Source organism: Lacerta agilis, chromosome 4 (genome assembly GCF_009819535.1).
Source record: "Lacerta agilis isolate rLacAgi1 chromosome 4, rLacAgi1.pri, whole genome shotgun sequence".
Classification (NCBI taxonomy): Eukaryota; Metazoa; Chordata; class Lepidosauria; order Squamata; family Lacertidae; genus Lacerta; species Lacerta agilis.
Genome location: NC_046315.1, coordinates 75,889,787 through 75,906,604, shown reverse-complemented (window position 1 = coordinate 75,906,604; position 16,818 = coordinate 75,889,787). Strand labels below are relative to the sequence as shown.

Sequence of the window (16,818 nt, the reverse complement as noted above, 5' to 3'; positions counted from 1 at the left end):
TGTTGGAGGCCGCCCAGAGTGCCTGGGGGGACCCAGCCAGATGGGTGGGGTACAAATAATAATAATAATATAATAATAATAATAATAATAATAATAATAATAATAATAAATAAATAATAACAAACTACTACAGGATACAAATGGATTGTGGTTAACATTACATACTTGGCTTCAAACCCCAAAGGTGGGAACACACTCTGCACACATGTTAATGTGTACACAGCCCAGAACTACCACAAGAAGTTAAAGCAAACCCCCAATCCACTTTAAAAACATTCTTAAAGTATTTACAATAATATTTAACATGGAGGTGCCGGATTGACTAGAGTATTGAAGGCACACAATGTGTCATGCTTACAATATTTACAGCCTAATGTTAATAATTGCTGTGGTGAGGTTACTAGCTATTATCAACAATGGGGCAGTGCGCTTGACAATGAGATTCATTTCTATGGCATGTTGTAGGGGATGTTTACCTGGTGGTGTGGATATGTCATTTGGGGTGGCCTCATGCTTATTTTGTGCTGCCCAGCTAGAATTCCCTAATTCAAAACTAAGGTCATTGCATATTAATGTACTTTGCTCAAAAATAATTTTTGCCAGCCACATTTCTAGAGTGAGCCTTTTGAACTGAAAGGGCTGCTTATCACATCATGCTTCTTTAACATAATCTCTTATCAGGGATGGGGAACCAGTTGAGACAGCTGTCCAGATGCTGATGGATTACAAACTCTCCTGATCCCCGAGCATTGTGGCCATGTAGGCTGGAGCTGAGGGAAATCAGGAGCCCAGTGACATCTGGAGAGCCCCCACCCATTCCTCATTATGTAAAACAGCAAAAAGAACCGGGGGAGGGGGGAGAGAGAGCTGCTCTTGCACAAGAATTCTGAAAATGCAGCAGGTGGGGTTTTTGCACTTAGATCTGTTCTGCTGCTATTGAATGTCTCAATATGTGATTAAGTGTTACTGTGATGTAAGCTACTTTCAGAACTAAATATTCGTATTAATTTGTATGCTGTCCTTCACCCGTAGAGCTCAGGGCAGTTCACAGCTTTAAAATGCAAGATAAAAAAACAAAATACATAATAAAATCAAGAGCAACAAAAACCCTACCGCAAGCCAATAATTTAAAAAGATATAAGCCAAAGATCCTCGATTATTCTAATCAAAACGGGACAATAGTCCCTTGTGCTCTAAACCCCGCCCCGCCCCGCCTGCGCGCATGAAAGAGAGGCCGAATAGATGCACAGGTGGTAGTCGCATCTTTGAAATGCAGTCGTGGGCGGGGCGGAAACGGAGGGAGATTCCGAAGACGCTTATAGGTTGTCGACCCGTTCCTCTCACCTCTCGCGAGACTTTCCCGAGGAACGAGGGGTCTGGCTCTCGCGAGGCTTCCCGGCAAGTGTTGGCGGTTGGCTGACTGGAGGGTGGGGGAGGATGAGGACGCTGAGAGAGGTCGGACCGGCGCTGATGCGCGCTAGAGAAACCGTCGCTGACGGCCGGCGGAGGGCTTTGTGAGAGGCCGCCAATTTGCTCCCCATGGAGGCTCCGCTTCAGCGGGAATCCCCGCGTCGGGTACTAGAGACCCCTCCGACGTCCCCGGAGCCGCCGCCCCCTCCTCCTCCGCCCCTGCCGCCGCCCCCGCTGCCACCACCGCCATCCAGCCTGCCGCCGCTGCCGGGTAAACCGCAGCGGGAGGAGAAAAGAGCGGCTCTGAGTAAAGTGAGAAGCTGTTGGGAAGGGGGGGAGGGGCGGGGCGGAATAGGTGGGCGGGGCTCCCTTCCAGCACCAGGGACAGCGCGAGAGAGAGGGCGGGGCAGTAGCTGCGCCTTGTGTGTGTATGTGCGCGCGCACCAAGGTGAGCAACGCTGAGGGAAAGAAGGGCCGGCGGACAGGTAAAAACGCATGCGCTCTCATCCACCTGCTGGCCCAGATTTTTAGCCGAGGGGACTCAGGACCTTGGTTAATAATAATTTATTTATACCCCTCCCATATGGCTGCATTTCCACAGTCAATCTGGGCAGCTTCCAACAAAATACTAAAAATACAAGAAAATACAAGAAAACATCAGACATTAAAAACTTCCCTAAACAGGGCTGCCTTCAGATGTCTCTTAAAAGTCAGATAGTTGTTTATATCCTTGACATCTGATGGGAGGGCTTTCCACAAGGCACAGACCACCTTTGTCACCTTGGACAAGCTATGACCTGCTTCAGACACTCCTCCGCATTTGGTTAAAGAGGCAGGCGATATCTTAGCCTCCATTACCCACCCCATTCACTATCGAAAGGGGATTCCAAGTCATTGTTAAAAAAGTGTGTGCAGTGTAGTGGTTAGAGTGATGGGCGGTTGGGATTCAAATCCCCACTGGGCCAAGGAATTTAACCCTAACCTACCTCACATGGTTGCTGTAGGGAGGAAGGGGAGCTGGTATGCCACCTTGAGCTCCTTGGAGGAAAAGGTGGGATGTAAACGTAATGCATCATGCCAGGAATTGTGAGAGTTGACCAGAGGCAATTAACATTTCATCCAACAGAGCTTTACTGTTACTAAAGCCAAATGAGCATAATGGTTACAAATCCAATACATTCAGGATTGGCAGACCATTATGCTCATTTGTTTAAGTTTTTACTCTGCTAACTATACATTGGAGTTCTGCTCTGGATCACTATTGAGTAGAATTCCATAACAGGAATACATGTGTTGAGGCCAGACCTGGGGGACTAGAATCATTTTGTCTTCTAAGAAATTGGTTGCAATTCTGAGTAATACTAATGGGAGGTGTTTATTTATCCAAACACGGAATAAAAATAATGAGATGAATACTCCTGAATGATTGTCCTCGCTTTTACATGTGATGCTTTCTAGGTAGTTATACGGCGGCTACCTCCTAGCTTTACCAAGGAGCAGCTGGAGGAACAGCTCCATCCACTTCCTGCTCACGATTATTTTGAATTTTGTACCTCTGATCCCAGGTGAGAACATAGTCAATTGTCTCTATTAAAAAAGGGAGGCATCTTAATCGTGCTTGCACCATGCCATTAATACCAACAGCATCCATATTCTTCTATATTACACTTTTAAAAACAAGCAGAATTATGAATACATTTTGTTGCACGGTAATGACATATATAATATTAAAGCATTTTAAAGATTTGAATGTGTGTGAAATGCAGCTGCCTTATTGTTGTTATCTACCATGATGTATGCCTGTGACATCATGGATTTCTTCCCATTAGTCTGGATGTGACACACTGACCTTTGAGAATATGATGAAAGATTCTCTAAAAATCTACTTTATATATTGTGCTTATTGGAGCCACACTCTAGCTACTTGTGTGTTTAAAGACATTTAGGGCTAGTTCATATGTGTTCACCTCCCCTCAGGCTATACAAGTCCTTACAAAGCCTCTGAGAAAGCAGGGGTCGTCCTAGCTCGACTAGTATTTTCTTGAACAGGTGATAAGAGCTCTAAAGCTTGGATGGTTCTTCTTTTACCTTCCTCTCAGAGCTCATGTTCTGTGAGTTATCATCTCTTATTTTTCTTCTCTAGGCTGTGACCAGATAGAACAAAATGTTTAAGCTATGAGAAAGAGCAAAACTTAGAAACACTGCCAATATTTGCAAATTTTGTACGGATATGAGGCTTTTAAGTTACATGATTGTAGAATTGCAGTGGCCTGGTCATGTAATCCCTGCTGAAAGTGGGATCTCAGTAGCTTTTGTTATGTCATTTTGGGATATATTGGAAACCCAAATTATAGACACCAAAACAGCGCTGGCACGAAATAGAAGTTCTGATCCAGACACATCATTTGGTCTTGTTTGATTTTGCTATGGAGTCTATGGCTACTATCCTATACCCTGCATTCATGGAAAGCAAGGTGCAGAGAGGATTCATTAGAAATATCCTTCCCTACCATGCTTCCGTGTCTGCTGCACTGCTCTTCTAGGCACGTTGCAATGAAACCATTCCATTATCTTTCAGTTGAAGCCCTCCCATGTTGGATCTTACAGCATCCATGGTTCCTCAGGCCCTTTGTACTCAGACTACTCTCAGCCAAAGGATGAGTGGATTCACTGTAGCCTAGAAAACACTGTATCCTTGAAGGTGAAGGTGAGATGCAGGTGGACAGTGACTAAAAGATGGGCTGGTTGAACTCAACAGTCTTAGACACTGAGTGGAGAGTTATACTTACTGAACTTAGGCTCCAAACATTCCACACCTTAGTCTGTGCATGTAACAAAGCGTCTCATGGCTTTTAAGAGTTTGTTAGCTAAGAAATTTCTATTTCATTATGATTTTTGATTGTAATTATCACTATTTCATTGTTGTGAACTGCTCTGAAATCTGTGAATGAAGGGCTGTATAAAAATAACAACAACAATTTCATTTGATGTGGAGGAATATAAAGCATGCCTACTTTGAAATGCCAATCTAATGTGGATAAACATCAATATTAATAGAATTAATGTAATTTATACTTTTAGCTTTCTTCCTTTTAGAAGATAAACATAACTAACAAAACATTCACTTTTGTTTCAGTCTTTATCCTCATCTCTACTCAAGAGCATATATTAATTTTAGAAATCCTGATGACATCCTTCTTTTTAGAGATCGCTTTGATGGCTATGTCTTCATAGACAGTAAAGGTAACCCATTCCTTATTATGGCCAGAAATCTAAGACCCACATTAGTTCTACATGCTCAAAGGGTAGATGGCTTGTGTTTCTTAAACAATAGCTAATCTTGCCATGTAATGAAAGAAAAGCTAGGCCAATATTTCCAAAGTTCAGACTTGCCAAAGGTGTACCATGTTTTAGAAATCATGTTTGTGTATGCTGTTGTCAAGGTTTCAGAGAATTCTTTCTTGACTTCTAAAATGTTGCATTACGTTTCATTATGGTAAACTCAGAAGAGCACAAAGTTAGATGGGGCCTTGCTGGTTATCATTCAAGGTTCTCTCAGTAGCAGGAATCCTACCCAAAGCCATTCTTTTATGCACATTCATTTCCAGTGATGGGACCCTTGTATATATAGCTGGAAATTATCTTGATAGGTCTGTGATTGAGAAAGACAAGGTTGTACTTTGAAATCAGTTGAAGTTTTCAGATAAGGTTAATGTCTATGTAGTGAACTGCTATTGATATATTTTATCAATTTATACATGATGTATCCCTCACCCTTAAGTAGGAATTCTATCCTATGAATTACAAGAGACTGAATAAATCACTTTAAAATGAAGTATAACCATACCATACATTATCTAAATGTTTTGATCATTCAGTATTGGCATCTTTGTTGATATATTAATTATTTTGAGCTATGTTACATATTTTTGCCAGGTTTAAAGAAATAAAAATGAAAAGGTTTTTGTGCCGTTTAAATTGTCTCCAGTCCACCTCTACTTATAAGCATACTAGTGACCATGGATTGAGATTTACATTTCCACTAGGAGATGTATCTAGCTAGAGTAGTGAAGTTTCAATAAACATTGTGATGCAGATGTGACCAACCCAACACATATCTGTATGCATTGGCATTATCTGTGCTTGTATTTGCCTACAGTTTTTTTCTTCTGGATCAAGGCAGTTTGTCATAAACGAAGTCAGTGAAAAATAAAATTTCAGGTTTTTATACTCGAGGACCTGGGAGTAAGTTCCTCTCTGTCTCAAAATGTGCATATTATTTACCTTTAGTCATTCAGCCAATGTGTGGTTCTTTCAAGGTTTAGAATATCCAGCTGTTGTTGAATTTGCACCATTCCAAAAGATTTCTAAAAAGAAGCTGAAGAAGAAAGATGCAAAAGCTGGAAGCATAGAAGATGGTAAGCTCATTTTCACGGTGAAAACATTTTCCTGATTTACTGCACTTAATGGATAATTTCTCATGTAATATATTTGACATGCAACACTTAACTTTCTTTTCAATGGTTTTTTTTCTTTCATAGATCCAGAATACAGAAAATTTTTAGAAAGTTATTGTGCAGAAGAAGAAAAAATATGTGCTAACCCTGAGACTCTGTTGGGAGAGATTGAGGCAAAAACAAGAGAACTCATTGGTCTGTTAAGCTGATCTCCTCCATTAGTGAATGCTTCTGAATAATATGATCATATTTTATTAGTTTTTATTAGTCCCACGTTAGCACTCTTGAGGTTACATTCATTAAATTATGGTTATCTCTAGCACCATTTCAGAAGTTCTTAATAAAAAGAACATCCCCTGTTTATTTTCAAACATTAGCTGAACAACAGATTTGGAAAACTAGCATTCTGCTGCAGGCCTGTACTGGTTTGTGAGATATTGTTAGTGGTATTTTATGATCATGAACTGTTGGTGGGCTAGGGGTATAAATGTAAAAGGTTTTAAACCTAAAACTCCTTAATTTCATAACTCATTGTGTGTAATGCAAGTTTTGTGTGTTACACTGGCCTCTATAACACTGATACTTATTTGAGATCATAAAAGGCACCAGTTGGCTATTAGAAATACACAAAACTTTTCCCCAACCTGTGCCACTTCTCCTATAATCAAGAGATTATTGTACAATAAAGAAGAGGTTGCTCTATTGTTTCAGCCCTGTCTTCCATTATGCTAATTTTAAAATTGAAAGTTTCACTTAAAGGGATTTGCATTGGAGTTTGATCCCAATTAAAGCAAATGAGACAAAAACAAACTCTTTGCAAACTCAAGGTCTGGAATTGGAGAGGGGGTCAAAATGCTACCAGCATGGTAAAATATTTCATTTAACAACACAGTAACTACTACTTTATATAGATTCAGCAGTTAATAAGCATTCAATATTGAATGCTGATGATGAAACTCCTGGCTTGTTATTAGTAACTTCCCTAATTATTAAAAACATTATACATACCATTTCTGTGGGTATTTATAATCTTCAATACGTACTGTAATCTTATTTTACCAAAATTGTGGAAGAAATCCTAATTCTATAATCAGATGGTTAATAAAATGGAGTGTGGAAAATATCTAAATAACATGTAGTGCAATAAAAGAGATAACAAGGCATTTCCATTACATCTCAGTCCTAATTATGTATATAAGAGAGGACAGATTTGTGAATAATGTGACTCCTACTCCCATAAGACCCAGACAGCATGTTCAAGGATGATGAGAGTTGTATTCCAACAATATATGGAGAGCCACAGTTCCCCCCAACCCATTATCCAGTCCTGTATTACATTAATAACACCTGTAAAAAGGGAACGTGGGTCAGCTGAACTGACAGTTTTACTTATCATTAGGTTGCTGAACAGTTTATGTCTGCCAAAGAACCATACCATTGAACAAACCAATGTGGGTGATCTGATAATGTGGAACTGCTTTCCATGCTGCTCCAATAATGTATGAGTTGGATGTTTATAGGACTTGAGGTGGAGTAGTAGTTTTGATATCCATTTACACAAACTTATATCTTAATCCAAAATGCATACATTTAAGGACTTACCTATACAGATAATTAACTATGGTTCAAAACAGCATTAAATATGTGTGCTGGTATAAGCTGGTAGTTAAGAGCACAAGGTATGCTTGACATACGTGATTCAAATCTTTAGCCAGTTGTGGATTCACTGGCTCCCATTAGACCATTATCTCTCGGCTCCAGATCTATAATGTTTATTATAACAGACTGCCTTACAGGGTTGGTGTAGGGAACCTTCTGTCTGTGGGTCTGTTTATTTATATAGATTATTTAGGCTCGCCAGGCCTCCCCATTTAGTCCACGAAGCCATTTCAGCCAAAGCATAGGCACCATCCCAACAGCTGTCATATGCAATGTCAGATGTGGGGCAGATGATCGTGCTCAGCTGAAAGGAGGTTTGAAGCTGATTGTTGGGTGTTGCCAAGTCTCATAAAAAGCGCTCTGCGAGACCTGTGTTGGCACTGTATCATTATTGTATCATCATTGTATCATCGGGTGATTGACAGGTGGACTGTCCTACCTACCTGTCAAACCTGGCCCACTATGGGTGCGGAGAGAACAATCTGGCCCTCAGGTCAGAATCAGTTCTCCCTAATCCACCTGTCATAAGGATTGTAGAGAAAATATATGAGAAGCGTTTTGAGCACTTTAGAAATTATTATTGATTTTACCTGCAACTGACCTGCTGTGTCTACAGTGAAAACGTACAGGAATCAGTATAGGCACCACCAGAAGCTAAATTTTACATTACACTTAATCAGAAAAAAGTGTGCAGATTGATTTTCCAATGCTTTTGCCACTCATTTCTATCATTGTTTGATCAAGATTAAAATTATGATTGTGTACACAGGTAAATCTTTCCCCCACTGTTTTCAGGAGTTTAACCATTAACTAGATGCTACTTTTGCACAAATCTGTAGGAAGAATTTTACACAAATGTGTATTTCATTAATGGCAAACTTTTCAAGGCTAATTTAAGACCACGGCATACAATCAAAACGCCAACCAGTCAGGTAGAAGATGGTACAACAGTATTGTGCAGCACAGTTTTTTCCTCCTTTAAATGGTTGCATCCATAAATTTTTTTAAAAAGAAAAATAAAATATGATATAGACATCACATAATCTCAGATACTTGTCTAATTTTACTGATTTTCTAAACTATTATGATAAGAAATGAGTGGTTTTTATGTAACAGAGTAACAGGGACTTTCTATATGGCCATTATGAAATCATATTCATTGTCATATAGTAATTACATTTTTAAAGCTTGAATGACAAAAAAAATCTCATTTATAATCAATCTTACGTATTAGAAACGAGATACTATATCACTTTTTGTGTTTTAGCTAGAAGAACAACACCACTTTTGGAATATATTAAAAATAGAAAATTAGAAAAACAGGTATGTTTGTGTTTTGGACTAAGCCCTAAACTTTGTGCTTTAAGTTCTTTTAAATATTTCTACAAATCTACATTAAACATTTATAATGTTTTAGAGAATCCGAGAAGAGAAAAGGGAAGAACGAAGGAGAAGAGAATCAGAAAAGAAACGCCTAAGGGAAGATGAGAAGCGGAAGCGCAGAGAGGAAGAAAGGCGTAAAAGAAAAGAAGCTGAAAAGCAAAAGAAAATGGCTGAAAAAGAAATAAGGATCAAGGTATTATTTTCCTGCTATCTCCTATCTTTCAGATGTACCAGAGTTACAGTAGGTTAGCTTGATGTGTATCCTTACCCTAAATGCGTGCATGTGGAAGAAGTCTCATTGATTTCAGTGCTTCCATGTCACTAGCTTAGGACTATAGCATTAGGAACACAGGAAGTATATTTAAGTCACTGAGTTCAGCCAAGTATTTAGATTCCCTATTACAGAATTTTTAATTTGAGGGGTTTTTTTTTTGTAGCGGACCAAACCTATCTGAGCACTTGTAGAATCTGACTTCTTGAGTCTTGCATTAGGCTTATGTCTTGCATTGCAAAGTAGATGTGTAAATTTCCCACTCCTAACTCAAGAAAGTAGTTACCATTTTGAAGTTCTTAAACTGAACCATTGTCATTGGCAGTTATCTGTGTCAGTAAAATATGGTTTCAAATTCTGGAAATCATGAAAGTAAAAGCAGAATTAAATTTTATGTTGCAAAACTAATAATCAGATCTTTATTATTATTATTTTAAAGCTATTTCCCCCCACTAATATACAGAACAGAGAAACATCACAACAGTGATTTGAATTCCAAGATAAGTTAACTTAAAGAAGTTATAGAATGAAGTTTTCCACCTCTCTTTTTATCCCTACAACTGCCTGAGTCCCTGCCCCCAAACCTTTTGAGCAAGGGAGGGGGTGATGTGGGATGGCATGGGCGTACCCAGCGAGGGGCGGGGTGGCAGCTGCCCCCCCCCAGCAAAAAAAATTAAATGGTTATAAAGTGATGAAACGAAACAAAATTAGGTAGGGTGAAGGCGAATAATCAGTTGTTTACCACACTGAAATGGTGTAAAAACCGAGAAGTATCTAGAGCCACCTAGCGACTGGTAGAGGAATCTATGTCAGCCAGCCAGTGGGATTCAAGGGAGTGAGAGGTCTCTAGAGGGCTCTAGCAGAGAGAAGAGGGAATCTTCTAGAGGGGCCTTGTGAGTTCCACATCACTATATAAACTGAGCTGCCCGCCGCTAGTTGATCAGTATTTTAAGTGCTTTCCCATCCACCACGGCTACTGTTGAACGATCTTTCAGTACCCTTCGACAGTGTTTTTCAACCTTTTTTGGGCAAAGGCACACTTGTTTCATGAAAAAAATCACGAGGCACACCACCATTAGAAAATGTTAAAAAATTTAACTCTGTGCCTATATTGACTATACATAAAGTAATTTTCCCACGGCACACCAGGCAACATCTCGCGGCACACTAGTGTGCCGCGGAACAGTGGTTGAAAAACACTGCCCTTCGAAGGGTAAAGACCTGGCTCAGATGTTCAGTGGGAGAGGACAGACTGACTGGGTTGTGTTTGATGAGCGTCCATCGGAAATTCTTCAAGGAAAATCATAACTGGATTGAAATGAAAGTTTTGAACAAGTTTTCTTCAAACCCAAGAAAAAATGATATTAGTATAAGACATGTAACTAGAATAAAAATTAATTTTTTTCAAGCAAATAATTGTAATAACTACCATAATAAAGCACTGCTATAATTATATATAATTTTCTTAAAATTTTGGTTTCATTCGCCTTTTCTGTGCTGAAATGTCACAGCCTGAACGACCATGGCTTGCCCCCACCCCCCGTTTTGATCCTGGGTACGCCCGTGTGGGATGGTGGAATTACCCAAAATTAGGCTTGGATCAAAAGATACATCAATTTAAGGAAGCTCACAAATGAAAAGTTTTCAATTCCCTCCTCCACCTAGCAGCTCCTGGGTGCCATCATACATTGTTCAGGAGGGCCCCTGGGTCTCCAGAGAGGCTTTTCAGAGGTTATAGGGGAAATGTGAAACTCCTACTGTGAACTTCCTTAGATTATCTTACATTAGGATCAGTGTCAGCATATAAAAAGGCAAATAAAAATCAGGGACTTAATAAAATATATCCTTGCATGAATTAATACATGTGGTAATAATTGTGGATCCCTCTTGAGTTTCTTTAGAAAAAGTCCAGGGGACAGAGCATCCCATCTCTGGCAGAATGAATTGTGCCCATTTAAAAGCAGAGGGATATCTTTCCACATACGTACATATGTATACACACACAATATCATACATTTATGGTGTATTCATTGCATTCTAAACATTAACCATATACTATTATAGTTAAACAATGCAATATATTTGAAGAGCATGTTTGAACAGAAAATGCCAGAACATTAGAGGGAGTTAATGCTTTGTCAATCAGTTTCCATATCTATAATTTATTTATATATTTAGCTGAATTTGTATTAAGAGACACTGGTAACTTTTACAGTTCAGTTATTAGGTCTAGATACGACATTTCTTCTTGAGGGTTTCTGTATATTTCAGACCCACAGCAGAACTGCCTTGCATCAAGAATGTGGAAACTCTAGATTCTTTCATCAGTGCTAAGCAGTTATAAAATGTAGTTTATTTCAGCGGGCGATACCTTGGACTGTGGTTAATTCACTGAAATTAGGCATACTTGTTTAAATGCTTAATTGTCGCTGCATCGTGATAACATCTTTTTTAATTGGTTTTGAAAGCTGATGTCATATGAGTGGGGTTTTTGGGAGTAGGGCTAAGGACACATCAAACAAGTATGCTATAAGTGGATTTGCCTGCATGCCAGTGTATTATGTAATATGTTAATATTTGTAAAGATGTAGAAAACACGTTTATAATAGTCATATATTTTACAAAAATATTTATTAGCTTCTTAAGAAACCTGAGAAAGGCGATGAGCAAGCCACAGAAAAGCACAGAGAAAAAGAAAAAGCTGACATAGACGAGAGTAAATGGGAGAAATCACCTGGGCATGGGAGTATAAAATCTAAGCCCCTGGAAGGTTCGCTGAAGGAACTTAAGGAAAAGTAAGTAGTGCTTTACCTTGAAGATAGAGTTGCATCCTCAAGGCAGTTTATATTGGTACATGCCTTTGACTTCAAACCTCTGTGTTTTTCCAAAAGTAACAACAGCTTGTCATCTGAATCCAATAAACTATATTAATAGTCTTAATTATGGGAAACAAACAAACCTTAATTCATGCTTTATGAAGTTTTTCCTCTGTCATCCAACATGCTCATATCACACTGCCGGGAGCTGAAATTATTCTGTAACACCCCCCCCCCCCCCGATTTTAGGATGAAGGTCATTATATCAATCAATCAAATAAATAACCAACATTTGGCATCCAAAGCTAGGCAAGTTATAGAAAAAAAGGAGTAACCAACTCTTGACATTCTGGGACTCCTAGGATTTGTAAGTCTTTACCTTATACAAAATTATTGAATTCCCAAAACCCCTCCTTTTTTACTTTAATAATTGTAAACAAGATATGTAGCACAATCCTGTGCATACTCAGAAGTAAATACCTACTTATCTAGGAGTAAGCCCTATTGAAGTTAATGGGACTTATATTTGAATAGACTTAGTATTGCACTGTTGGCATAGCTGGCCCTTACTCCAACACCACTAAATAAACTGGGAGCTTTGTTTAGGCATCATATGCCTTGTTACCTGAGTTTTAAGTAGTTTATTTTTTATGTTTGGATTTTTCATTTTTTTTAAACAACACAGGTCTCAAAATGATAGCGATAAAGAGCAAAGAGATTCAGAGAGAAGATTTCGTGAAAAAGAACCTGAGAGGCAAAGGTATCGACTCGATGATAGCCGAAAGCACAGAAGTCACTATGAATTTGACAAGTTTGTGAGAAGGAATGAAGATGAGGTGAAGTGGGGAAAAGGATACAGCCAAGATCGAGGGAAGAAAGTGAACTACAACTACAGCTTCACTGTGGACACAGTAGACAAACTGGGTAAAGAGGACAAGTGTGATGACATGGCATCCAAAAAGGAGCGCATAAGAAATAAGGTTCTTTTATTCATTTAGGATAATCTTTCATTAGTAAAATTACTTCAAGGTCATACAAGATTTGCTTTTGACATCTCAGCATGAACTTTTTAAACATTTGATTTTCACTAAAATGAAAACCTCCATTTTTTAATTCAGCAAAAGCGGTTAAAGTGATAGGTATTGGAATCTGTCTTTGCTGCTAATGAGGTCTGTGTTTGCATTTTTAAAATGCATGCTTGTATGAAGCACAGTTCTTAGAATCTGGGTTGTTTTAAAAAATGTTTATCTGTTTTAATAAACACGTCAGAATACTTATGCTCTCCCTGATAATCTATACTCATCTAATCACTCAAAAATATTGTGCCCTTTTGTTTGGACCTACTGTATTACTGCTAAGGGAATCAATAGCCCAAATGATCCAAGTTGAAGTAACATTGCTACCAGTTGAATAATGGGAGGTGGAAACCATGATCATTACTTCAGTTGAGTATATAGTTATCTTTAAAAAGAAGCAGAAACTAATACACCAGTACCTCGGAAGTTGAACAGAATCCGTTCCAGAAGTCCGTTCAACTTCCAAAATGTTCAAGTACCAAGGCACGGCTTTCAATTGACAGCAAGAAGCTCCTGCAGCCAATCGGAAGCCACAGAACCGTGGAGGAAGTTCAGGTTACAAAGAATGTTCACAAACTGGAACAATCACCTCCAGGTTTGTGCATTAGATAACCCAGCAATGCTGCTTGTCATTTGGAATCCCAACTCCACTTACCTGGAAGTGAGCCACATTTAATTCCTCAGGACATACTTCTGAGTAGACATGGTTGAGATTGTGCTGTTAACTACAATTTATCAGGGATGTGCAGCATGATTCTAAACAGGTTTACTGAAAATCAAGTCCCACTCACTTCTAGGTTTGTTCAGAATTGCAGCTTTGGTCTTACGCTACTGTAAGGCCTCGTCATTCACTGGTTGGCGACAGAGGAATGGTGGGAGGAACCAGCTAGGGAATCACCAAGGGAAGAAGGCTGAGAGCCTGGGGAGTGGTTGTGGCACAACGATGAGTGGCAGTGGGAAAAGAGGAGGAAGACTTGGAAGAGAAGGTGTTAAAGCAGAAGAGGTAATAGGGCTTAGTGAGCTGGGAGAGTTTGTGTCAACAAGAAGTTATGGTTAAGCCCTTACTGGCTAGCCAGATTATTAAATCAAGCTCTACTTTGATAGGTTAGCTATTAAGATATTAGGCTACCTCTATACCTTGGAAACTGTGGACTGTCTTCATGTTTGAAACTGTTTGTGTCCATATTTGATTGCAGCCAAATTTCTTCTAATTGTTATAACGGATTAAAATTTCGATAGTGAGTTATGAAATTTTTCATCTTTGGTACTGTGTTCTTAAGCATCACTTTCCTCCCAAAACAGCAATCAGAATTTGTCCAGTATTCTTTTAATTTGCTTAAAGTACTTGGCTCTCAGGGACTAAAAGTGAGGTAATAAGCGCCAGATATTTATAACCTAGTTTTCCCATTTGTTGTTAAATCAGTTTGTCAAAAAAATCCTCTTTCGCAGAACAGTTAAGACATTTTGAGATCTCCTGTGTGGATAATAAATTATTTTCTCCAAGCCTTAATCCCCTTTCTTCTTATTTTCTGCACAGGATCGGCCAGCCATGCAACTATACCAGCCAGGAGTTCGCATTCGAACACATACGGGGTCTACAAGTAGGTCCTATGACTGCACTGAAAAGTCTTCAGAAGAAGCTTATGATAGAAAGTATGAAGCAGACAATTCACCTGGAGGTGGTTCTGAGAAGAGTGAAGAGGCAGAATAAAACAACGTGGACAGAAACTTCAGCATTTAAGATTTAGTGTCCCGCAAAATACTATATGTTCTCGGAATTGGCCCACCATTACCAAGAAAACTTTTTTTATAGTTTTCTAGTAGAAGTTTAGGCCACAGGCAACATTACCTAAATGTTACAAGAGAATATCATCACTGTGCACTTACTCTGTTTCCAGCTATATGCATGTGAAGGCATTTTTCATCCCCATGCATATAGATACATATTTGATGGTATGTTATGATAGTAATAGCATGAATTTTAAAAGCTGTTCTTCAGGTGGATTTCATTGCCATTATCACTGACATGTTATGAAAATACGTGCCTCTAAACATAATGGAGTGATGGCTTACGTAGGCATAGGGCATACTGTGGCTTGAGAAGTGGGAAGGGTATTTATGACACAATGTTATTGAATATTACAGTAGAATTCAGAATTTTGAAGCTTCTGATAGTACCAAGCATATTTTGAGGTTTGTGTTTTGCATAAAACTTTTTTGAAATGTTCCACTGTTCCACTCTAGGGGAATTCGTTAAAGCATGCATTTCCATCAGTTTTAACCGAGGCATTTTATGTTCTATAAATTGCATTAACAGGTCTCGGTACGACAAGACCATGAGAATAAGGCATTATACAGAGTGTAACTGTATTCACATCAGTCGGGAGAATAACACACAAGTACATTAGCCTGGTCCTGTAAGGAGTTAAGTCCCAGTTTAGTAAGTACATTGCTACATAAAGAACTATAAACAACAAATTACCTTTGTAATTAAGATAATGTTTAAATGATTATTACAGGACAGTACTCAACTGCAGGATCATGGGTGGTTTAAACGCACAATTTGCACATTTGTGTCCAGTGTCTGCAGGCCTCAGTACCTCAATCCATTTACAATGGTTTTCAGGGGTAAACTAGGCAGAAAGGCAGCATGATCCATCTATTATATTTGGGGTTGTGCCAAATTCCAATGAAGGAGAGTGGGAAGATTTAAAGCCTAGCATGTGCAGGTGGGATGGGAGTGCTAAAGCTTTCCTTCCTCTAGCCAAAAGCTGCTTCTCCCTCCCAGCAAGCAGCTTATGGGTGGCAGCTCTGCCCATTGGGTCAGTTGCTCATGCCTCCAAGTGCTTTTCTTCCATCAGGAGTTACTTTCAGACTCAAAACCCCATCTGAAGAAAACCAGCTTTGGGCAAGCAGTTTCAAGGGAGAGAGGGGGAAGGGAGTGGGTCAGCACTTTCTGCCCATCCTGCTTTATAGGAATCCAGAAGCAACTCGTGGGTCTGGTGTTGTAATGTCTAATTTGCTCTTTCATTTGCTAGAACATCAGGTAAGTGTCTGTGTTCTTTTGTTTCCGAGCTGCTTTTGCCTTGTAAAAGGTTTTGTATGTTAAAACCAGAGAAAAGCTTGAATATTTAATGCCGTGTCTGTCATGAAATAGCATATTTAAAGGTTTCGCCACTTTTTAATATGTGATATAAGTGACATTGTTTTGTATGTTAATATTTCATATAGTATGTTTTTACATAAGTCACCAATGGAAACACTTATGTCGATAGGTAAAAGCTATGGAAATAGAATGTGTTTGAGGGAATAAACTGCTACGACCGTTCCCTCTGTTTATTGTGCTTGTTAAGAATCCATTTTTTTGTGTATATATTCTTGTTCGTAGTAGCCTCGATAAGCAACTGCACAGGCCTTGAGATCAGAGCATCACTCTGACAATACTGATATGCTTTTTGTTTACCTGAAACACAGATCTTCTTTTGACTACTTTTTTACATCATGACCTCAACCTTTTTTTACTGTCATCCTATCAGCATTTGATTGTTGTAATGTAAATAAAGGGGATCATCTGGACCTTCAACGACTAGAATATTAAACTGAAATCTGATCATCTGAATAGTGCTTCGCCTGATGTATTTTACTACTATACAAAAACAATTAAAAAATAGGATTCATGGATTAAAAATACCAAACCAGCTTTGAAAGTACTGTACTAATCTGACTCTCCACTCGATTTCAAATAT

General features: G+C 38.9%; 1 protein-coding gene across 2 annotated transcripts; it reads left to right on the top strand.

Moving 5' to 3' along the window:
• Nucleotides 1–1,438: 1,438 nt before the first annotated feature.
• On the top strand, nt 1,439–16,691 carry UPF3A (UPF3A regulator of nonsense mediated mRNA decay). 2 transcript variants are annotated; one of them, XM_033147699.1, is made up of 10 exons: nt 1,439–1,722; nt 2,869–2,975; nt 4,547–4,653; nt 5,730–5,828; nt 5,952–6,062; nt 8,794–8,849; nt 8,944–9,102; nt 11,818–11,975; nt 12,682–12,976; nt 14,610–16,691. In XM_033147699.1, the coding sequence occupies exons 1-10, from the start codon at nt 1,540–1,542 to the stop codon at nt 14,781–14,783; spliced, it is 1,449 nt and encodes a 482-aa protein (XP_033003590.1). In that variant the 5' UTR covers nt 1,439–1,539; the 3' UTR covers nt 14,784–16,691. The 2 variants fall into 2 exon arrangements, with proteins under 2 accessions (XP_033003590.1, XP_033003591.1); XM_033147700.1 differs by having other exon boundaries at nt 1,443–1,722; nt 12,682–12,920.
• The last annotated feature ends 127 nt before the right edge of the window (nt 16,692–16,818 follow it).

Bases quoted from the DNA above. Each gene is read 5' to 3' on its own strand.
- UPF3A (XM_033147699.1), top strand. From the start codon at position 1,540: ATGGAGGCTCCGCTTCAGCGGGAATCCCCGCGTCGGGTACTAGAGACC. The intron at 5,829-5,951 runs GTAAGCTCATTT...TTTCTTTCATAG, and splicing joins AGCTGGAAGCATAGAAGATG to ATCCAGAATACAGAAAATTT. The intron at 8,850-8,943 runs GTATGTTTGTGT...ATAATGTTTTAG, and splicing joins ATAGAAAATTAGAAAAACAG to AGAATCCGAGAAGAGAAAAG.